A 19339-nucleotide genomic window follows, 5' to 3' on the forward strand; every position below is an offset into this window, starting at 1 on the left:
TGTAGTCTAAGGAGAAGAACACGTGCAAATACTTTCTAGGGTGTATCTATTAAACTAATTGGTCTGTAATTAATAGGAAAGAGTGGGGAGCCCTTTTTAAAAATCGGAATTATTTCCGCACCAAGCCAGCTCGGAGCAATCTTCATACCTTGCATAATTGCATTAAAAGCATCCAAAAATATGGTGCCCAAATGGATGGTTCAGTCTTAAAAAGGTCTCCAGGTATCTTATCTAGGCCTGGAGCCTTACCCGGAGCTATCCTTCCCAAAGCACCCTTTATTTCATTTAAGGTTATGCTAGGTCCCACCGCACCATCGAGCAGGAAGGTTGAATCCCCATTAGCTATGGGGTAGGGTACTAACATATCGCAACTATTGGCAAGAGCAGCTCCAGGCAATTGCTCCTTAGCATATAGGGATTCAAAATGCTCCCGCCAGACTTCCTCATCCAGATTTGGTTCAGTCGCACTACGGGGGGCTGACATTCCTATATTTACCACTCCCCAAAAAGTCCTCATATCTCTTTCCCCAAGTGCATTTTTCAGGGTGGTTCAATTTTCATCTTCCCACCTCTTCTTAGCTTCTAATATGGCCGCTTTGTAGTTCTTTAACTTTGATTGATGTTACTAGAGCTTTTTTGGCTATGCGACAAGAAGCATTATACCAGGGGTGGAGGGGCAGCTTGTCCTGCTTCATGCATTTGATTGTATAAAATAAGTCAAATGTGGCTTTCCCTAGTTTGACATTGATCATTTCTGCCTGCAACGGATCTATACCATCCTCATCAGAGCAACATAAGGACAGGTAGCAAGGCTTCATATAAGCAACTCATTTTGTCCTCCAATTGGCTAACATTGGACCATCTCACTCTTTTCCTGCAGTTTGAAACCACCAACCAAGGATCAGGAGGATTATCTATATGAACCCTACCTCCCATAGTCAAAGCTTTAAGTTCTACTACTAGTGCATGATGATCACGGTCTAAACGTGGGATAATTTTAAAATCCAACATCCTGTCCCAGAAATATGAATTAATAAAACTATAATGTAGTGTAAACCCACGATTTTTACTGTAGAACGTATACTCATTCGATGATTCAGATAGAGCTCTCCTATTGCAGGCTCTTAAGGAATGCCTTAATGTGAGACAACTCATCAGGATCAGCAATGGAGACAATTTACTAACTATTGGACATCTAGACTCAGGGATTTTCAGGAAATGGTCCTCATCATCAAGACTATCATATAATAACCCTTGTAGTGGCTCAAACTGGCAGATAAAATCCCCACCTACTATGGTCAAATAACTATCATCAATAGAGCCCAGAAAGGTAGATAACTCTTCCACCGTATTAGATTCATTACCTTTAGCAGTAGATCTTGGGTACACATTTATTAAAACTGCGGGAGGCTTGGAGGAAAACCGTAGCAAAACAGATAAAATCTCAATTGACCCGGTATCCATTTGTTCCGCAGAGCACCCCAGGTGTGACCCCACTCAATTAATGAGTCCCCTCGTTGGTCTCCCGATTCCCCTTGATGTTGCTTAAATGTTAAAGGAGGCGTAACCCTGTTTGGGGACCTCTCTTCTTGCCCAAGTTTCCTGGAACATGCAGATTTCAAATTGATTAATGAACATTTCCCATTCCGTTTCCTCTAATTTACTATTAAGACCTGCAATGTTTCACAAAAGCACCCTGGTTGCCTGGGGGTTCGGGGGAATCTTATTTGGGGGCTCTACATTTGACTGTTTCGGGGGCTCTCTTGTGAATCCAATGGCATGCAGCAGTTTTTGCGCTGGGTCCAATGTAAGGTCAATGATCTCACAGGGAAGGGGCCCATACTCGAGGCGGTTAATACATCGGCAGCCGCTCATGCTCCCTCTGGCTATACCATCCTCGGTCTCTTTAATTGAATCTTTAGGGCTACCCTGTCTTTCTGGGGGTGATGTTATAAGGCACAGCTTTCCAAACTTTTCATGTTGGTGACACACCTTTTTGTGAAAAAAATTTCAGGGACACGGTAACGCGAGCGAGCCTAGCGAGCGAGCCTGCACCACCTAAGGGGTTGCGAATTTTTTTAAAAAAGTAGTGAGCAAATGGTGCATTTCCAAGCAAATTTGAGAAAGCAGGAAGGTTAATAAAGCAATTGTTAATCTGGTCTAACAAAGCCAGTGACTGGCAAAACTGAGTGTAAGCAAGGTTAGGTTTGTGCATGAAACAAGAATATAATCATGCACACATAGACACATGCCCCAGTGATTTACGGCACATCTCCACCCACACACAACCCCACCCACACACAATGCTTACACACCCCACCCCCCCACACACACACCCCCACAGCCTCACACACACCCACACAATCCCACCCACACACAACCCCACCCTCACACAACCCCCCCCCACACACACCCACACAACCCCACCCACACACAACCCCACCCCCCCACCCCCCATACACATCCCACACACACACACACAACCCCACCAACACACAACCCCAAACCCCCACACACACCCACACACACAGCCCACCACACACACAGCCCCACACACACACAGCCCCACACAGACAACCCACACCCCCACCCCCACACACACCCCCACAAGCACACTCCCACACACACTCACACACACACACACTTTCAGGGGAACAAATCAATATAACTGAGAGACACTCAACAGCAGTCCATAAAACCTTTAGGACTGCCCACCTCGACAAGGAACAAGGCCTGTTGTGATGTCACAAGCTGTGATGTTACTTCATGCGATGTCATGCACCATGATGTCACTTGCATACTGCCACCCACACAACCCCACACACACACACTCACACCCCCACAACCCAACCCACACACACACCCCCACACAACCCCACCACACACCCAACCCCACCCACACACAACCCCACCCACACACACAACCCCACACACACAACCCCACCCACACACACAACCCTACACACACCCTCACACACAACCCCACACCCAACCCCACACCCACCCACCCCACACACACCCACCCCACACACAACCCCACACACACCCACCCCACACACAACCCCACACACACCCACCCCACACACAACCCCACACACACACACCCCCCACACACACCCACACCCCCACTCCTACTTTCAGAGGGAACAAATCAATGTGCCTGAGAGACACTCAACAGCAGTCCATAAAACCTTTGGGACATCCCACCTCTGCCTCCCTCCCTCTGTCTCCCTGTCTGTCGCCCTCTGTCGCCCTCTCTCTGTCTCCCTCTCTCTGTCTCCCTCTCTCTATCTCCCTTTCTTTGTCTCCCTTTCTTTGTCTCCCTCTCTTTCTGTCTCCCTCTCTCTCTGTCTCCCTCTCTCTCTCTGTCTCCCTCCCTCTCTCTGTCTCCCTCCCTCTCTCTGTCTCCCTCCTTCTGTCTCCCTCCCTCGGTCTCCCTCCTTCTGCCTCCCTCCTTCTGCCTCCCTCCCTCTGTCTCCCTGTCTTTCGCCCTCTGTCACCCTCTCTCTCGGTCACCCTCTCTCTCGGTCACCCTCTCTCTGTCAACCACTCTCTTTGTCTCCCTCTCTCTCTGTCTCCCTCTCTCTCTCTCTGTCTCCCTCTCTCTCTGTCTCCCTCTCTCTCTGTCTCCCTCTCTCCATGTCTCCCTCTCTCCATGTCTCCGTCCCTCTCTCTCCCTCTCTCCTCTGTCTGTCTCCCTCTCCTTCCCTCTGTCTCCCCTGACTCCCTACCTCTGTCTCCCTCTCTCTGTCTCCCTCTCTCTGTCTCCCTCTCTCTCTGCCTCCCTCTCTTTCTGTCTCCCTCTCTCTCTGTCTCCCTCTCTCTCTCTGTCCCCCTCCCTCTCTCTGTCTCCCTCCCTCTCTCTGTCTCCCTCCCTCGGTCTCCCTCCTTCCGCCTCCCTCCTTCTGCCTCCCTCCCTCTGTCTCCCTGTCTTTCGCCCTCTGTCACCCTCTCTCTCGGTCACCCTCTCTCTCGGTCACCCTCTCTCTGTCAACCTCTCTCTTTGTCTCCCTCTCTCTCTGTCTCCCTCTCTCTCTCTCTGTCTCCCTCTCTCTCTGTCTCCCTCTCTCTCTGTCTCCCTCTCTCCATGTCTCCCTCTCTCCATGTCTCCGTCCCTCTCTCTCCCTCTCTCCTCTGTCTGTCTCCCTCTCCTTCCCTCTGTCTCCCCTGACTCCCTCCCTCTGTCTTCCTTTGCCTCTCTCCCTCTGTCTCCCTCCCTCTCTCTGTCTCCCTCCCTAAAAATAAGTCTCAACTTGCCAAGGCAACCCCTACTAACTTTCAAAATGCTTGTTTAATTCTGCAACTGTGCTTATGCACCTATCAGCTTTTATGCTAGAAACACGAAAGTATTTGTGTTAGTAGTGGAGGGACTGAAAACAGAATGAACATTTGAACGAAGAAACTGCTCTTTGTAGCGCTTCCATTCTAACAAGTAGGAAGGGCCGGTCCATCACAGAACCAGCCACGCACGCGGGCAAGAATTGTTCGGTAGACTCGCCGATTGTGGAGGGGCATTTAATGCCAATGGCTGGCTGTCATAATTCACAGTAGAGACTTGTTAAGCTGTCGTAGGCTTATAAGTGACAACATAAAACGGTTTTAAAAATCAGCAGTAGGTGAAGGTTGGACCAGGTGTGCTCGCTCTTTAAACATAAAACCCCTTTCAGAGTACACATTTGCATGGAAACAAGTGCATGGTATCAGATCTGCTCAAACTGGCCTAGCTATCCAGGGGGTGCAGTTTGCGGTGCTGTGGACACAGTGTAGTGCGTTTTTTCTGGGTGCAGTGTCACTCGTGATATTGATGGCAGAAGGGAAGAACGTTGAGTAGGCCCTGTATAGATCAGAAAGAATGACACAATTTAAGATGTCTGCTTCCCCTGGCGACCCACAGTACTAACGTGTGAAAACCGAGTGGTTTTGCATTCACATCAAGTATTTAATAGCATTCCAATACGCGCCCATTGAGTAAGCTGGCGCGTGGGCTCCAGACAATGCGGAGGTCTGGAGCTGAGGTGGGTGTGGGAAGGGGCAGTTTGGCAGAGAGCCTTGAGATGGAACTTTACAGGCCATTAATAACCCCTCGAGCACAAGGAAGAAACAGACCAGCAGCATGGTGTGACAGGTTGTGGCACTTCGGTAAACAGGCTAACTCTGTTCCTCTTCTCAGAAAGGGGGGGAATAACGGAGACTACAGAAAGCATGCAGCAGGTTCCAGAGGGAGCCGTGGGTCCTCGACAAGGCAGGTGGGCGGCGGACTCTGGCCTCACGGCAGACGCTCTCTACCTGGCACTGGGCTTGAGCAGCTCTCGGCGGGGTGGGCTCCTCTAGTGTTTCGCTGACTTTCCTGGTCCCAGCGGCGGCTCCTTATCTGAGCCCTGAATCCCTCGTGATGCAGAGTAAAATTAAATAATTTAAGTGCGACAATGTTTTTTACCTCATGTTTTCAGGAGCACCCGGGCTTCCTCTCCTATCAAAACTGCGCAGTAACGGGCGCATGGAATACGGAGCAGAGGCGGCTCTGAAGACTGCCTGCCCATTGGACACGCGCTGCAAAGGGAACAAGGCCACGCATACGCTCGTGTAATGCTGTACCTCTTCTGTGGATTTTTGTGCATCTCATCGACATCCCGCGACACACCCACATACGGCAGGCGACACAGTAGTGTGTCGCGATGCAGAGTTTGGAAAGCTCTGTTATAAGGGGTGTTACCCTTTTATCAGTTGAATTTGGCTCCTTCTGTCAATCTACTCCCTCAAGAGGACTGAACCTGTTACAGATGGAAATGTTAAAAACAGGAAGATTATGTGAAAACTGGCCCAAATGATGAGGCATCATTTTATTGGAGGCAAATCTCCTTCCTGACTCATAAAAATAACCTTTCTGATAAGGTCTACTTGGGGGGTAAAAAAACCCTAAGGGGAGTAATACAAAGCTACTCATAGTCCTCCCATACTTAGAAGCTAAAACATAATTAATTATACTTGGATTTCTAAAATGAATTACCACACAGTCTCCGAGGATGTCCTTGTGTCGTTCGCCAATCCATCCCACCCTTTTGTGGTTAAAATCTCATGAGTATTGTTATAGCCAAAATTACTATGTTTAACCAACCAATGAGTAATTTTGTTTTTTAACTCTTGATGTGATTCTAATGATCCTTTTCTTAATTCCGGGACCACAGCAAGCACCAGTACATATGGGGCAGACTCCGGAGGTAGATTTATGATTCGGGGACAATAAGATACATTTTTGCATTCTAAATCACCACAATCCTGATTAAGGGATATCACATTGTCCCTCTGCTTAGGGCTACTCCTAGAATCCCCCCTATCTACTGGTGGTTGAGGTGCCAAGTTTGCCAAATTTGTCAGCGGTATATCTTGTCTCGATACCGAGTTATCATTTTGCTTCCTATGGTCATTTATCTGGTGGTCACTTCCATTTAAAATTAGGGGGGACAGTCTTGCAGATTGCTCATAGTCGCCTGAGTGCTATTTTGTGGATTACTGCTAGTGGCCTGTGGGCACAACCTATTAATAGGGGCTTTAGAAATCTCTCTAGTGTCCAGCCATCCATTCAGTTTAGGAGATAACCCATCTAACCTAGCTAATACAGGGGTTAGTTCTTCCTTGACAATCAGTCTCATTTGTTGCTGGAGATTTGCCACCAACAGTGATATCCACACAGGCTGGTCTTTAGTGGGCTCAGCTTTAGCCTCAATGGGCATCTCCCCCGAATGCCTATTTCCAAATTTGATTCCTGCACTTTTTTCTTTTTTTGCGGGCATTTTTACATTTTTTGATTTAGCTTTGCGTTTTCTTCCAGGACACCTAGGAGTAGTAACCCTAGGAGGTTCTAGACACAAAGATTCCAAAGATATAGATTTATTTATAGTGGCATCTAAGCTTGATGGTCTTATATCAGGGGATGAGTCACAAACTACTGGGCTCAGCTCTAGGTTTGGGGTGATTGATAATCGTCTTTCTGTGTGCTCTATTTCAGTTGCCACCGCTCCCAATGCTTTCTCTAACATTTTATCAATGGAAGTAGGTTTAAGATTGGTTTTACAAGGGACTGAACTTTGTTGCATCCCAGCAAATGCCTTCTTCCCCATTCTACTAAACCAATCGACTAAGGGGGGAAGAGACTAAATGGCCCTTGTATTTAAACAGGTGTGAACCCTAGAACAAAGTAAGTAAACCATAAACTTATAAACCAATATAAACCAATGGGAAATGTGATAACCCAGGTCCAGTAGGATACTAAAGTCTGTGAAAATGTCCAACTCTTCGTTTTTTTCTTTTATTTTTTGAAAATAATAACAAGAGTCAACAGTACCTCAGGAACCGGACTCTGCTAGGCGATGTTAGAAAGGTGGCCCGGCCCGACCTCCTCTGGCCTCTGACGGCCACAGACAGCCCGCCCTTGTCCCGGGCTTCTCCCGGCGCCGCCCGCGCTCATCCCGCGATGACGGAACTCTGTCTCTCTTTTGAGCGCCACCGGGCGCGGGAGTGGGCGTGTGCGTGGGCACAGGGAGACCTGGGAGCTGTAGTCTCCCCCCTCTGCGGCCGCGTGGTTGGAGCAGGCAGCGGCGGCAGGGGAGACCAACAGCGAGATGGTAAGGCATGTCTTGTCTCAAAAGGACCACCTGATAATCTGTCAGCCCATTAGCATGATGTAAGATTTTCAAATAGAGTGGGAGGGGACCCCAAAAACAAATCAATCTTAGAAGCGACTTTAAGCTGTTTCAAATTAAAGTAATATGATCTCCATATTTTTATTCTTTCTCCTCCAAATGTCACCCGCTCCTAGTTGAAGGCAAATGTCCTTAAATATTTTGTCTGTCTTTCTCTTTCTTTGCTGACTCTAGGGATTAGAGGAGTTCAAGCAAACATTTGGAGCAATATCAAAATCCCTACCCATTAGAAACTCTCCCTGTAGATTACTTAGTTCCCATACAAGCTTTTGCAAGTTGCTCAGATCATCACTTACCCGGCCATATTAAGAGGCAATATCAATGTTTGTGTTATTAAGATCAGTTGGAAGCATTGCCTAATATCCTTCACTGTCTACAATTTCTCGCAAGCACCTCCTAAGCGTTCCCCCTTTTAAAATAGCCACCCCTACTTCTAGTTTCCAACACTTCAAAAACTCGCTTACAGTTTGCTAACACAATTTGCTTGAACTATTTTGATCTTTTGGACTTCTTTCAGTACCAGCTGAAGCATCACAAAAATCCTCCTGCTTCTCCAAGTTCTTTAGAATCTATCATATTGAGGAAACAGAGGAGGGTAGTGTTAGTTGTACCTGATACGTTGACCCGTTGACCAGTATATCCAAAATAGCTCCTAGCTGACAAATTGGGATCATCAGAATCCTGAATACTGCATCACCGCTCATCTTCCATAACAACTGTTTGATGGTTGACAAGTTAAGATTGGGGGATCATTACCTCTTTCTTCGGATCAGGCTATTGCTCTTTATGCATTGAACTGTCTAATATTGCCTTACCTACATAGATCTCCTGGGGTGGCTGTGAACCCTCCTCCCCCTTTTCCAAATTTTTTAAAAATCAGGTATTGATCCCCACTCTAGGAGAATTCATGTGCTGATATGGGGCCAACCTTCGGGCAGGCCAGTGAAGAGGGCCTCATACTTTGCTGGGCTCTCTTTCTCTCCCATCTGCGGAGCCTTTACCCCACTGTTGGATGCATGTAAACTTGTTTCTGTATTTTTTAGGCCCTTCGTCTAAGGCTCCTGTATCTTCAATATTATCTGTTCCTGCTGCAGAGTGGTGGGCTCCCCTACCGTGATCGCCATTTCCCCCTTTTTCCAATTGACTGAGCCACTGTCGCTGACCTCCATGGTCTAAAAATCCTTGGGATGGTTCAACTTAAGATTTCCATCCTACCTGATTTAGTCTCCATAATTTCTTTTCATAATAACAGCATAGACAGAAATCATGAGAATGGAAAGACAGGAGAAAGAGTTCATGACAGACTGTGCACCTGAGAAGGCTGACATCATGGCAGCTTCAGACTCCAACTGCTCTCTCGTGGTGTGACTATAGCAGGCTACTGCTGGATTTGTGTCTGACATGTTGCGGAAAAGTGGTGCATTTGATTGAGATGAAGGAAGTAGTTAAGCAAAATAAAGGATAAGTTGGTCATGAGTGAGCAGGCCGCAGCTGCTAGATTTCCTGGAAGTAGATGGGGAAGAAGCAGTGGGTGAGGAAGAAGTGAGCACAGATGCCGTCAGCTGGAATAGACATATTTAACGCATTGTGAAAAAAGAGAGGCATGACAGGGGGGACCACGAGGAAGGGAAATCCACTGACGGAGGATTGCCTCCTGCCTGTCACCAGGCACTCTAGAACTTTGTGCTCCCTTGTGCTCAATGGCCCGAAGGAAGAGACTCTTATTACACAACTGCTTCACAATGTTTGCTGCATTTTCCAATATTCTCATAAGCACGGGCATATAATTGAAAAGGAACACACTTTATTCGGGGGAGATGCTGGGACTTCTGCTGTGCTTACATTTTAAGCTTTGCTCATGCGCCTGTTGCATCCACCCTCAAAGGAATGACATGGTGAAGAACTCCTCCTCTTATCCTGGTGGCTCTTGATTTCCTGGCCAGCAACTCAGAGCACATGCTATATATGCCTAGTAGAGGCTAATACAGGTGATTATTCTTCCTCGAAAAGAAGCCTATAGATGATGAGTGCTGGGAGGCAACCTAGGGTCAGCAGGAGGCTGCTGCTTGGGATATTGGGATTAGGCGCTAGATACATCAAGCGGTTCGGTTTAATTTATTTATAACTAGCAGCCCGTCCCGACGTTGTCCGGGTAGGCTTTGCGAGGTGAAAGGTACTCACCAGCGTTGCGCACCCCGGACACGAGCAGCTCCTTCCTCTCTCTTACCAATTACCCCTTTTTGCCCACTTCCCCTCAAACTACCTGGCCTTCTGTTCTGAGAGCCTCGGCTTCACCTGTCCCGGCCATCCACCTGCGCACCTACCCCCCCAAAATCTCCTGAGCCCAGTCACCTCATCCTCACACTATCACTTGAGTACACTCACCTCAGACTTCCCTCATCTCAGTCCACTCCCATGTGTACCCCATCACCTCCTCAGCCTATTACATTAACCCACGTCACCTTTTAATCTCCACACCCTCCCAAACCGTCAGTTACACTTTACACCTCAGTCAGACCCCCCACCTCATCCCACCCATGTCCTTGCTTTCAGTCTCACTTCTTCAACCTACCAAAAGCGTACCTTTCCTCACCCTACCATGAACTCCCTTACCTCTCTTCAGTCCCCTTCACCCCTCCGTTCACTCCGTACCCTCTCACCATGATAGCCTGCGTCATCCTCGGGGCCGTCTCAGCCCCACGGCCCCACTGTCACCGCCGCTCTCTTTACCATGATGGTGGCGGACATTGCACTAAACTGGGTGTCGGTTCCGCGCTCCTCCCCGCGCTCCTGGTGTACGCCAAACGCCACGTTACTTTTCCTCCCCACGGCTCCACTTTCGCCGCCGCTCTCTTCACCATGATCGTGGCGCACATCGCACTGAACCGGGTGTTGGTTCCGCGCTCCTCCCCGCGCCACGCCCACACCCCTTCGCGTTGTATGCGCCCATGACGCTGAACACCGCGTTATGCGCCCATGACGCCGAAAGCGGCGTTCATATCACTTTTCCCCTAACGTTCTTTCCCCCCCTAATGGATATGGTGTGGTGCTGTATAGCCTATGTCCATCTTCTGGACCTCCCCTTTCCAACCCTGTATTGGGTGTTGTGATTGGTGGTGTACTTTTCGAGTTTACCCGCCTCAAAGGTTCCCAGTTCTCGCTTTATAATAGAAGTATAGATTGGAACAGGACAGAGACATGTTAAAGAAGAAGCCCTTGATAGGATCAACTAATTGAAATGCAAATTATTTAGAGTAACAGCTAAATGATTAATGCAAAATGAAAAGTGGAAAGGACATGCTTTTAAAATGTGCTCACTGCACTAGGCAGTCATAGCTAAGTGTATAGGCCATATAAGTATTCAAAAAGAACCTTCCTTTAACTAGAAGTGAACTTAATTTTGCTGAAGTGTGAACAAAGAATTTAGATGTCTGACTTTAATGTGACATGCTTAGAAATGTTCGTCATAACTGCAGAATGTTCCAGTTTTAATCAAATGTATAATTTTACTGAGCAACATATTGTTTTTGTGATCCAATTTCTGGTTCTCACCCTACTTCACATAATGCTTAAATAGAAAAGTTGAACATTAAAAAAATATATTTCTTGTTCGTATAAATGAAATGCATTACTAAACAGTATCATCGCAAAGATTTTAACATAGTTCATGTGGACGCAGTGAAACAAATTAAGTTAGAAGGCCAAACTACAATCAATGCCTCTTGGAACTAAGACTTATGTTTCTAGAACTTAACTATGTAAGATCATCTGTAGCTAACTTGTGATAAGGCTATCGATCAGCATGTATTTTTATGGAAAAAGAATAACAGAACCTGCTAGCAGAGGACAGCGATCTTTTGATTGGTTCAGAGGAGAAAAAAACAGATACAATGTCTGCAACATGTGTTCATTCTTTTTATATTAGTGAGTGTTCCTGGTTAGGTTCAATGCCTTTTTGGATGCTTTTTGGATGTCCTTTTCCATGCTCCTTTGGATGGTACCCCAACCCATTCATTTCTCCTAGGCTCGCGTTTGTGGTTACCTCTGCTTCTGTTCACCCTTTCCACTCTATCTTGAGGCTTTAATCTTTGCAGATTGTTACTGTGACTGTCTGATCATCTACTTGATTGACTGAGACATCTAAGTTTTGTGAACTACCCTTTATGGGGAGTTCTGCTGCTTAAAATTTACTTTGAGCTTCATGCTTCTTTATTCTAACCTTTTTCCATTAAACCTGAACTCTTCATGGGTTATTCTAACTCTGAAAACCTGATTCGAGCTTTGGAATAGGGTATATTCTTCATGGAAAGTGCTTAATGCAATATTTGTCTGATTGATTCTAACCAAACCTTTTTATGACATTTCTGTACCTTGAAATACTTTTTGACTAATATGAATGAAGAAAAAAAATAAAAGAAAATTACTAATCTCTTAATGAGAATAAAGCTTTGGAAACCTATCCAAAACTCTCGTAATTGACTGATCTGGGAATTGTTTTTGAAATTGGTTGTGATACCGAAATAGCTCTTTGAATTGCAATATGGTGACCAAGATCCATTGCCTCAAGAAGGAGAGACCTGCATGGGTGATGGTATTAGAAATTGTGAACCATATTATTCAATTTTTGGCCCAGTTTGCACTATCACCCTCAATTAAGAGAATAAAGCCCCATCTAACCAGCTCTATCTCTAAAGTGAAAAGTCAGCATTTGCTGGAGAAAAATCATATAGGCAAATTAGGCTTGCTTCTCCCAGTAATCTTAAAGACTGCAAATTCTTAGTGTTTGCAGGAATTGCTTCATTTCTAAATTGCACATTGTTATCTTTTCGCATTAGAAGCTGATCATGCCATTGTAAAGCGAGGAAACCAATGGCCCAGACCCTGGATTAACATAGCACATTGGCAATTTCAAAAGCATGTGAGGTAGCAGAAAAACCTCCTTCCACAGATCTGTTGTCTTTTTCAACTACTGGTATGGTGGCTTCATGGGTAGCAGTGAAAGGAGTGGTTCTGACAGGGGGTCTGCATCCATGCAGTCATCTATACTTACATTCACTTAGCACCATGAGTTTCAGACTGTTGGTGCTGTTAATGATGAATTTGTCTTCCGGGTACTGTAATGAACTTCTCACTGAATCAACTGTGACCTCATTAAATATATCCACAGGAGTAGCAGCCTATTGACTCGGTGTTGTGCCATTTTGGGCAGCGAGTGAAGCACGGTGCATCAATTAAGAATGAGGGGTATTTATTCTCTTTGAGAAGGATGTTAAAATGATGAGGAATGCTGTGACTCATCCTGATAGAAACAGGGCAAGAATTATTTGCTCCTCAGGCAAAGAGGCATTTTCGCCTTTGGTGCTTGTACTGCCCCCGAGCAAAATTGATACTTGTATAGCGCACTACTCACCCGCAAGGGTCTCAAAGCGCTTGTACGAATGGCGCTGTGGAACCCATCCTGGCTTTCCCTGTGAGGCTTCCACTCCTGGGCACCCCCAAGGTGGAGGCCAGGCATCCTTAGCGTTGTGGGGGCCGTTGTGGAGATTAAGCAAGCTATTGCCCAGAGTTGCAGAGTGGACTCCATGATTGGAATAGGCACTGAGGCGAGAATTATCAGGTCCGTGGAATTTTTGAGCCCAAGACCCGCCGAGGCGGGGAATTGAACCCTGGTCCCAGGCTAGACCTCTGCATCAGGGTCTGCCGCAAAAGAGCGGTGTTTGCAGCTCTGATCTGCAACACAGCACCAAATGCTGTACACACATGTGAAGTCATATATCAGTTGGCTGTTCTCTTTTTTCCTTAAGGACAATCCAGCTACGAGCATGAGGAAGATCACTAGGCTAATTCTAATAAACACTGGCAAAGTCAATAGGTCTGGCATTGGGTCCCATTCTGTTGGCTTTGCTAGGGCCAATTTTGATTCATCACTGCATTTCCAAAACTTCATTGTTAGAGGAGTAGTTGACCCCTTGCCTATAGATAAAAAAATCCTGAAAGTAATAGTATTTTCTGGTTTAAAAAAAACCCCTAATTTCAATAGCAGCTTCTAGCTTTAAGGGTACTAAATGCTGTAACTCACAGTAAAGTCAGCCAATGGCTGAAGTAGGATGACCGATTGCACCATGCTGTATGCTGTAGAGGGTGGAAGAAAAATGTGAAAGGCACACCAACAGACCAATGGATGAAAAGAGCTGGCTAAAACTCCCCTATAAATAACTATAGTATTTATTTAATACATCTATAATTTTAGTCAAATCAAAAAGGTCTTGGCTAATGTTGGACCTAAAAAAATCTTGAAATCCATAATGTTATGAACCCATATTTTCTCTCTCCGTGATGCATGGCAGATCCCTCTCCTCAATACCTCCCACAATATGGAAAACTGTCGCTCACTTTCTGTGTCCCATATGTGAATTATTTCGTTTTAAGAAGAAACTGAAGGCATGCTACACAACTCGCGACCTGAACAATGCCACGATGCTTGAGTGATATTTGAGCTTAAATTGATTCTAATTAATTTGTTGTTATTTAAATAAATCTATTTTTCAGAGTGAAAAGCACTGTATTGAATGCAAAAGCACAAGCCATAATGCGACTGTATGAAACGTCGAACCAATGTTGTGTGCGTGTATGACGCTCCGAACTTTTATAATTTTTTAAACATTGACATACAACACAACCGAAAAACTTTGATATCTTGAAAAACAGATGTACATGCTGAAATGAATATGCAAAGACACAAGTAACACCACATTCCCTGATTTAAAAATGTAAAATTGTTTACTCATATAATCTTGCATTTTATATTTGTGACATAATTCATGTGTTCCTTACCTACTGGGTTGACAATGACACTTTTTGTTTCTAATTTGGTAAAGGCACGAGGTATTCGAGTTGCACCTAAAACAAGCATACGAAAGAAAAGAAAACATTATTATCACAGCTCATAGGGGAAGGAGAAATGACTTATTTTCAGAGAAAAATTGAGTTGATTTATTAACACCTGTATTTGAAATAGCTAGTTTTTTGTGTGCAATTTGTAACTGATGCAACTTGGTGTAGTGTCCTACCAGTGGGCCGTGGAAAGCGTTACAAACTGTTTCAAGGAAAGTAATTCGAAAATAAAGTCATCTTAGAAACATTTCTGGGTGTGGCCTAGCAGTGATACAAGATGGAGGCACATTAAGAGAGTTCCGCAGCAAGAGGTCTGCTTATGGAATTCCGCAATCCTTCCTGTCGCGGTTTTCTGCTGATTAAGCTGCGCAAAGGTGGTGGAGCACCCCCGGTGCTTGGGGTTCTGAATGCAGCCATGGTGCAGACGGCAGCATGACTGGAGAAAGACTTCCTGCATTGAGGCCTAATCAGTGGGCGGCTGCAATGTGGGTGCATGCATAGAGATTACCACGCTGTATGTGGCTAATGGTATGAGCAGGCCCCTGTGTGCACTCTGGCCCACCTGCCCCCAGGGTAGAGGTGCCCCACTGGAGTGCCTCGGTGGCTGGTGTGGCACCCTCATCCAGTGGGGAATGCCGGTGGATGCAGTTGATGGAGTGTAAATGTTAAATGACATTTGCCTCTCTCAATTCTCACCATTAAAATAGCGCCAAGACGCCTTCGGGTATATGCTGCGCTTAACAAATAGCAATAAATAAATAAATAAATAAATAAAAGAGATTTACAATAATTAATTCTTGATAAAATCATGTGACGAATATTGTGAGATGTTCTACTGCATCGTAAAAGCAGAAGTGTTTGAAAGATGGAAATGTGAAAACGTAATTAAAGAGAGAAACAATGATTATTTACCAATGCACGTAATCTTGTGATTTAAGAAATTCAACTTAGTTAACATAGAAAATGAGGTGATGATCACCTCTTAAATTGTGTCGAAAATGAAACAATGTCTGCTTAGTGAAGCAGCTGCCATGATAAAATGCTTAATTCAGAAATATTCAATAGTATGAAAACTCCCAGCATATTCTAATGTCGTGTGATAAAAATGTGTGTTTCAGAGTGACACGTAAATATTTTGTTTTGAAAATGATATACATGTAAATGATTTTTTTAGTAGTGCCTAATATTGACATATAACCTTTAAAGAAGAAGAATGATTGAAATAATTATGAAAATTTGAAATACAATTATTATTGTGTGTTTTATAATAATAATAACATGGTAATGATTCAACAAATGTTCATGTAGGCCTCAGATGCTTTTCTTTCCTTGCTCAAAAGGCAGAATCCAGCTGAAGTAGTCTCTTTAGACAATATGGGAATTTTTCATGAAGTTTCTTTTCTGCACTTCAAAACAATAGACTCACTTTTGATTCAGCAACATCTTTGACAGAAATGTATCAATATTATTGCAAACGCAGAGAGAGTGCCTTGGAATGGACAGACTATTAGCAAAGTGAACTTGTCTTACTTCAGAGGAAAGGATGGAAATTTAAAATTGTTGGATTTGATGAATTTGCAAAAGGATTACTTAATGCTTGCAGATTTCTTAGTGAGGTATTTGAACACACCATGAGCAGCTCCTTGTGGACAACCAATGTAAGCCATACGGGATGATGAAAAGGATACTTTGGTGGCGTAAACTGTAAACTATTGAAAGTATAATTGCCCCTTGGAGAAAGAGTCCGGCTGGCTGTCATTTTTCTATTTTCCTGCCTTGCATGCTGTCAGACTGAACTCTGACTTCCCTTTAATGCCAAATCATTAAACTGAATTTTCCTGACTGATCTGGGACCTGCACTTTACTGGCTGGTAAAGTGGGCAGGAAATAACCTTTTGGCTGAAGGGTTGACTGACTCCTTTCTGTGGCACGCTGTGTTTCATTTCTGCAAATTTGGTTTGTATGATCTAAATGCTGAATCTCGATTTTTCCCATGTTGCTCTCTCATTCATTTTCTAGGCAATCCAGCAAATGTTCTTATTGAATCTGTATGGTATTTTGTGGCTAATTGCACTAATTTACTGTTATTAAATATGACTATGAAATCTGATTTTCATGTTTCTGACCATTCTAATTGAAGCTTTAGATAAACGTTTTCTATGGGCAACATTAATCGTATTTGAGACATTCTTGGAGTAATACTTCTTGTCTAAGGGTTATGGATTTTGGTGACAGCTGTGTAATGGTGATGAAATAGATATGTATTTGGAATTTTTTCATTCCAGGTCCTCATAAGAAATTGCCATACGTTCACCAAATATCCAAGTCCCTGTTTGCTCAAACAGGTGACATGTTTATGGACCCAGCAGAAGATAATGATTTGAAATTATTGTAGATTGATACAATATATATTTTTGCCCAGCTTTCCGCTGCATCAATTTTCTGGTAGCCTTTCGGATGGTTAGTTTGACTAATAAAACTAGGATATGAGGAGATGTGGTTAAAAGGTGTTTATTGTAGCTTGGAAGAAATAGTAGGGTTTTGATTGATGGTAAAATCTTGACTTGACAGAAGTATTATGTCATATTGTGAAATTGTATGTCTATGTTGAATTGAGTTTAGGTCAGTTGAGGCCTAAGTAAGTACAGGCCTAAGATCCAAGGATAAGCCTACGGGCAGGTCTTAGTGTGGCATACACTAAGTGTGTTTGTCTGCTGTTATATGCATGAGACGTTGTTGGCAGTAATGAGGGAGGGAACTTTGAACCTTGACAAGTTGAAAATTTTGAGGTTTCTTCAGGAAAGCGCACCGGGAGAGATCTTAAAGATTTTTTTTGCTTAAAGAGAGTGAAATCGCGCTGTTCTAGGTTTCACTGGAAGCAAATGAGATCTTCTGAATGAGTGAATATCTATACATTTTATAGTGGAGCAGACAAAGTTGTTTTATGTTATATTTGTTTTTTCGTGGAGTTTGCTTTAAAAAGACGGAAGAGAAAAAGATTGATGAACAGTTTGTTGTTTGTTGTCTGCCCCCCGTAGGAATGTTACCCAGTTGAACCAGCGTTTGAAGGTGGCTTTGCTCGTGTTTTTCCAGTTCCCCAGGATTGTTTTAACGGCTGCCGTAAGCAGAACATCGACTAGTTAGCGTTTTTCTTTGGATTCAAGCTGGGGTGCTAGGAAGGCCGTGGCTATACCTTCTAGGCCACGTTGTATCTGGCAGCCTGTGATCGTGTCTATGAGGTTGTAGACTTTGTTCCAGAATGTTTTGACTTTGGTACAGTCGTATAGCATGTGAGCTAGGTCTACCCGTGCTTTATGGCAATTCCAGCAGGTGCCGCTTTCGCTCGCCCCTACTGTTTCTAGCTTCGCTGGTGTCCAGTGTAGCCTGTCTAATATCCAGTATTTTGTTTGTGCTAGTTGTGGGATTACTTTGTTTTTGGACGCCGATGTCCATAGTCTAGCCCTCTCATCTTCGTTTAGTGGACTCTGTATTTTCTCTTTCTGTTTAGAGTGGTGGTGCGTGGTGAATTAGTTTGCAAATCTGCGCTGTATGGTGGCCTGTCTTGTTTAAATTATGTGAGTACTGTATGATGGTGGGTTTGTGTTTCGTGAGCTTTTCTTTGGTGATGGCTGCTTTGATTCTTAGGAATTCATAGAATTCCTTGTTTGGTAGTTTGTGCATCTGCTGCAGTGCTTTGTAAGTGAGTGGGTCGCTTCCTGCCTCTAGTTGTGCCGGCACCGGGATGCCTCTACTGTACCACTCTTTGTTGTCTAGAGTCTTCCCTTTGTATGTTACTTTGGGGTTGTGCCATATTGACTCCCATTTGGAACCTCTGATGCTGACTTCTAGTTCTCTGTCTAATCTCAGTAGCGCCGTTTTTGTGTTCCGGAGTATCGCATTTTTAACTTCTGGGTGCCTGTTGGCCGTTAGTGCCATGATTGGGTCAGACTCCCCCAGGATACCCCTTTCCAGGTCTAGCTAGACCGGCACGTACTCTGGTGTAGGGGCAATCCAGTGTATACCCTGTTTGGCAAGGCATGCCATTTGGAAGGCCTTGTAGTTCGTGAGGTTCAGTCCTCCTTGTTCTTTTTTTAGTCTGAGCTTTGCTAAGCTGATTCTTGGCTCCCCCCCCCCATAGGAACGTGTTGCTTGCTTTATCTATATGTTTGTGGAAATCTGTGGTTAGGGTGAGTGGCAACATGCTCAGCAAGTAGTTTAGCATTGGTGTGACCATCATCTTGATTGTCTCGATTCTGCCCCACCAGCTAATGAATTTGGGGCCCCATGTCTCTAGCTTGGTCCTGATATTTTTCAGCATTGCCTCCTCGTTGTGGTCTAAGGTGGACCTAAGGTCCCTCCCGAAGAGGAGGCCTAGATATTTCAGGGGTTTGTTTGCCACGCCAGTCCGGACGTCCCTAGGACTGTCCTAGTGGTGTGGCAGTTCATAGGTTTGCATTCGGATTTGTCCCTGTTGAGTTTATATATCCTGAGACATGTGCGTACTCCTCGGTTGTTTGTACCAGGGCTTCTATTGACTCTTCTGGGTTACTGGTAGTGATCAGGATGTCGTCCGCGTACGCCGCCAGTTTCAAGGCTTGCCCCTCTACTTGCACTCCAGTTATACGCCGGTTAATCCTAATCATGTGGAGGAGCGGCTCTAGTGCTAGTAGGAATAGTCCCGGTGACAGTGGACATCCCTGCCTTGCCCCTCTGCCTAAATGTAAGGTATTCTCTAATTGCCTCTT

The 19339-nt window shown here is 44.8% G+C and overlaps 1 protein-coding gene across 1 annotated transcript in view; it reads right to left on the reverse strand.

The window, feature by feature from the left end:
• The window catches only part of LOC147692124 (mucin-12-like), a 587862-nt gene that overhangs the window by 116365 nt on the left and 452158 nt on the right, over nucleotides 1-19339 (reverse strand). Inside the window, exon 12 of the mRNA XM_086936740.1 lies at nucleotides 14535-14600. Coding sequence (XP_086792866.1) covers nucleotides 14535-14600 — 66 coding nt within the window. The remainder of the gene's footprint in view (nucleotides 1-14534; nucleotides 14601-19339) is intronic.

Source organism: Lissotriton vulgaris, chromosome 9 (genome assembly GCF_964263255.1).
Source record: "Lissotriton vulgaris chromosome 9, aLisVul1.2, whole genome shotgun sequence".
NCBI lineage: Eukaryota > Metazoa > Chordata > Amphibia > Caudata > Salamandridae > Lissotriton > Lissotriton vulgaris.